At 50.5% G+C, this 5083-nt stretch overlaps 1 protein-coding gene across 1 annotated transcript in view; it reads right to left on the bottom strand.

Annotated features, from left to right (window-relative positions):
• VWA2 (von Willebrand factor A domain containing 2) overlaps positions 1–4844 on the bottom strand; it is a 29040-nt gene extending 24196 nt beyond the window's left edge. Inside the window, exons 1-2 of the mRNA XM_018570758.1 lie at positions 4604–4844; positions 2781–2937 (exon numbers count right to left, since the gene is read on the bottom strand). Of these exons, the coding sequence (XP_018426260.1) occupies positions 2781–2937; positions 4604–4844 (398 nt within the window). The remainder of the gene's footprint in view (positions 1–2780; positions 2938–4603) is intronic.
• Positions 4845–5083: the final 239 nt, after the last annotated feature.

Here is a 5083-nt window from a genome sequence, read left to right as displayed (position 1 = left end):
CCATTGCAGATCAGGTTTATTGGCAAAATGTACAGACTTTCAGCTGTTTGTGATGAACAAGTCAAACAAAAGCAATTGAAATCGGTCAACACAACGAATGTTTGAGTTCCTCAAATTCAACTGAAAATGCAACTTTTAAAGTGACACGAAACCCTCAGATTTTGTAACATAAACCAATACTGTAATGTGCGCCTTACTGTAATCCATGGTGGTTTCCCTTCTCTTTGCTGCTCTTCCTTTTAAATCCTCATCTCTTCTCATGCTGGGGGGGAGAACTTCTGTTTTGCAGCAGACTGCCTTGTCTCTGGAATGGCTACACGGTGTCTGTGTGTAGGTTTGCTTTTATCTTACGAACATGCTACACACCGGCCGAACATCGTACCATGCTCGGCGGGTTTTCTAGCGTGTTCCTTAGACAAAAGACGTGCGACCGTACAGTAGAAACGGTCGCACGTCTTAGTTCACACTGCTCGAATCTCGTACGAGAATCGAGCAGAGTATGGGCACCTTAAGGTAATTAAAAAAATGTACGATCCGCCCATCTTGGACAGGCAGATCGTACTTGCGATGATCACAAGCCACGCCCCCTGAGGGGCGGGCTTCCGATGACCGCAATGCCGCTTGCGCACACCGGCCCGTCCGGCTTTTATCTCACGAACATGCTACACACCATTGTACGATGCTCGGCGGGTTTTCGAACATGTTCGTAAGTTTAAAGTCGTGCGACCGTACAGTGGTAGAGGTCGCACGGGTTCCACGCACCTTACGGTAATCGTACGATCGCGGGATTTCCCGCCATTAACGTACGGTGTGTGGGGACCTTAACACTTGATACTTTGTTGTATAGAAAAGCATGCGGCCCCCTCGGGTTGTCTGCAGGACCCGGTACGGGTGGAAGAAGATGATTCCGCATTTTTATAGCTCCAGCTGAAGGGGAAGCCGGGAGGAATCTGTGTGGGAATGTATCCCTATGTCAGTTCGGGGTCACCGGCCCCGTGTAATTCGGGGAGGTCAGTTAACTTTGTGTGCAGCGGCTTCCTGTCTGCAATGTACGTTACTCTCCCCATTGAACAACACAGCTGAGCTCTGTCCAGGACGATATTCAGACCCCTTCACGCCTGTGCGTTGCATTAGCACACTGTGAAATGTAAATTTAACCATGCGTTACTGCTAACGCAGAGCAGCATGTGGACTGTGCATTGCTGAATTCTGAATATCACCCCAACACGCTAACTGACAGCGCATGCGCATTGTAATACACCACAGAGAATAGAGGCAAACAATCTGTGCTTCTCTGTGCAATGCAGGCCGATCGTGGCTGGTGGGCGGGGCTGGTGGGCGGGGGCCGGCAGGCTGCTGTACATAGCTTGTAGAATACATGGCAGCATCCTGCCTCAGTACTACTCGCAAGAGTCCTCAGCTGTAATGCAAGCAGTGGGAGGAGTTATGCAAATATCACAATGCCTTGATAGATGGGCGTCGGTCTGAAGGAGAGGGGGGTCCGCAAGCAGGCTGCACTTGCATAGGTAACACCCACATGTGATGCTGAGACTCCATGATTAAAAGAACTGAAATCCAATTAAAAGGGCGGGGCTAGGAACAGTCACTCTGGGGAGGAAAGAGCTACATGATGCTGGATGTCCTCCAGCCAGGAAATGAGGCGGGTTCTGTCTGACTTTCTGCAGCTTCTAATGCACATTGTGAGAAGCTCCCAGTGTATAGTGACATCAGAGGAAGAGGAGAGGAGCCGCTACAACCGTGCCAGACTGAAGGGGAGGACGGAGGTCAGATAGAAGACTGAAGGGGAGGACGGAGGTCAGATAGAAGACTGAAGGGGAGGACGGAGGTCAGATATGAGACTGAAGGGAAGGACGGAGGTCAGATATGAGACTGAAGGGAAGGACGGAGGTCAGATAGAAGACTGAAGTGAAGGACGGAGGTCAGATAGAAGGCTAAGGGGGAGGACGGAGGTCAGATAGAAGGCTGAAGGGAAGGACAGAGGTCAGATAGAAGGCTGAAGGGAAGGACAGAGGTCAGAAAGAAGACTGAAGGGGAGGACGGAGGTCAGATAGAAGACTGAAGGGGAGGGGACGGAGGTCAGATAGAAGACTGAAGGGAAGGCCGGAGGTCAGATAGAAGACTGAAGGGAAGGCCGGAGGTCAGATAGAAGGCTGAAAGGAAGGACGGAGGTCAGATAGAAGGCTGAAGGGAAGGCCGGAGGTCAGATAGAAGACTGAAGGGAAGGCCGGAGGTCAGATAGAAGACTGAAGGGAAGGCCGGAGGTCAGATAGAAGACTGAAGGGAAGGCCGGAGGTCAGATAGAAGACTGAAGGGAAGGCCGGAGGTCAGATAGAAGACTGAAGGGAAGGCCGGAGGTCAGATTTCATTGCTATTACAGGCCACTATGTAGCTCACACTATAGGAAGCCTTTTGCTCTATCAGATTGGTTGCTGCTCCTCAGTGACTATTTGGGGGCATTCTCCGGGACCTGGAATCAGGAAGGTGAGTTCTGAAGACCTTTGATCTTGTTTGTGGACAGGAAAGGTCTCCGGCACAGAGCGCTTTTGTTCCCCAATTCATTTATATCTCATCGCCGGCCCGGGGCCCGCAGACGGCTCCAATGACCTGAATACCTCTCCGGGAAGAAAAGGTCTCTTCTGTCATCGGGCCCGCAGCCAACGCGCATCAAAGGCCGGATCCAGCGAGTGTGACGGGGAGATCGGGGGAGTCAGTGGCCTGGAAGCTGCCAATTCCTCCCGATGATAAAATCTCCCCCTCACCTTCCGCTCTCCGTGTTTAATTGTCCCCGCTCCGCTGATTCCTGCCGGAGGGGCACCCAGGACACCGCGTTACCCTCCCCCCCCTCACCCCACCGACCGTTCAATGGGAAGAAAGAAACAACTGCGTGATCATAACTCCGCTCAGCGTTCTCTATCGCTGCTGATAAAGATTTGTATTTACACAATGTTATATATAGAGCTCTGACATATACCGCAGCGCTGTACACAGAACACAGCCATTCACATCAGCCTCTGTACAGAGGAGCTTACACTCCAATGTCCCCTCCCCCCCACAGTCACATCAGTCTTCCCCCCACAGTCACACACTATTATGATACATTTATATAGCTCTGGCATATACCGCAGCGCTGTACAGAGAACACTGAGCCAGTCACATCAGTCTCTGCACCAGAATATTATAGAATATAATTAATATACAGCATATAGTTAGTTAGGTTGAAAAAAAGACAGATGTCCATCGAGTATATACACTATACTGCCAAAAGTATTGGCCCCTCCTGTGGACGCCTTCCCAGAAGAGGCGGAGCTGTTATAGCGGCAAAGGGCGGAGCCAACCCAATACTGAACCCTACGGACTAAGACTGGGGGGCCATTAGAGGGCGGAGCCAACCTAATACTGAACCCTACGGACTAAGACTTGGATGCCATTAAAGTTCATGTGCGTGTAAAGGCGTCCCAATACTTCTGGCAATATGGTGTATCTATAGAATAAGACAACCATGAAAGATTATAAACTATTTTTGGTTTTATGCCTAGGGGGCCCCTATTGGCCAAGGGGAAGCAAACCTTCATGTCTGGTCGTGTGGAGTCACTGTGAGCAGATTGCCCTCTCTGATCTTATCTGTGTCCCTCATCAGAGATGATGAGACTTCTGAGCAGATCCTCCTCCTTTCTAACCGGGTATAAGGCGACTTTAATTGTAACTATGTAACAAAATCAGAAATCATATGATACAGTATGACAGTAACATATAACATGGGTTACTTTCCACTGTCCAGAAAAAGTGCGTTACAGGGATTGGGACAAACCAAATAACACTGCCGGGGCGGAGCTTACAGCGGTCAGCTTTTTTTCTCTCATGGTTTAAACCAATTTTCCAAAAAGATAAAAGAAAAAACTGTGACTTGTGTGTGTGTGAGCCGGAAATCCCTCCTGACCAAAGCTTGTAAAATGTCAGAAAAATTCAGTGTTGGAAATTCATTTTTGCATGTACAGGATTCCAGTCACAGACTCCAACACTCGTGCAATCCATTCTATAACCCGTAAGCGCACCCTTAGGAGTGCCTAGGCACAGGAAGCGCACCGATATCAGGAGTGTCAAGGCACAGGAAGCGCACCGATATCAGGAGTGTCTAGGCACAGGAAGCGCACCGATATCAGGAGTGTCTAGGCACAGGAAGCGCACCGATATCAGGAGTGTCTAGGCACAGGAAGCGCACCGATATCAGGAGTGTCTAGGCACAGGAAGCGCACCGATATCAGGAGTGTCTAGGCACAGGAAGCGCACCGATATCAGGAGTGTCTAGGCACAGGAAGCGCACCGATATCAGGAGTGTCTAAGCACAGGGAGCGCCGCGATATCAGGAGTGTCTAGGCACAGGAAGCGCACCGATATCAGGAGGGTCTAGACACAGGAAGCGCACCGATATCAGGAGTGCCTAGGCATAGGAAGTGCACCGATATCAGGAGTGTCTAGACACAGGAAGCGCACCGATATCAGGAGTGTCTAGGCACAGGAAGCGCACCGATATCAGGAGTGTCTAGGCACAGGAAGCGCACCGATATCAGGAGTGTCTAGGCACCACGGAGCTTCTGGGGGCCCCGGAAAAGATTTCGGAGCGCCGTCCTGTTGCTCTGTAGACACTCAGAAATGTTTGCGGAACATTTGGAATCCTCTTGTGTGAGAGTGACATCAATTGTTATCAGCGTGAACTCTACAAGTGGCCACTTCTCGTATCTCAGAGGACATCGTGTCCCTCTCTGCTTCAAGGGGTCTTCCACTCCGGGCCCAGCATGGGGGGGAAGGGGACAACATCCGGCCATGCTTGCTGTGAGCTGCCTGCAGACATTATATAGGCGGTCAGACCTGCGGGCACGAGCTGACCAATGAGGCCTCTCCTGCACTGCGCAGGGAACGGGCGGTCAGAAGGATAGTCGATCTCTGCAGATTACACTGGGAGATGGCGACTTTCCCTGTGTAACCAGTTTTGAAGCAGTTTTCTAGCCAAAATGTAAGATTTCAACATGAATTTGAAAATCAAAAAGTTAGACGGAAGTGGTTA

The sequence above is a fragment of the Nanorana parkeri genome, unplaced genomic scaffold, assembly GCF_000935625.1.
Source record: "Nanorana parkeri isolate BGI_ZX_2015 unplaced genomic scaffold, ASM93562v1 scaffold1592, whole genome shotgun sequence".
Classification (NCBI taxonomy): domain Eukaryota; kingdom Metazoa; phylum Chordata; class Amphibia; order Anura; family Dicroglossidae; genus Nanorana; species Nanorana parkeri.
Note: the sequence above shows the minus strand (reverse complement) of the source record. Positions and strands in the feature narration are given on the sequence as shown.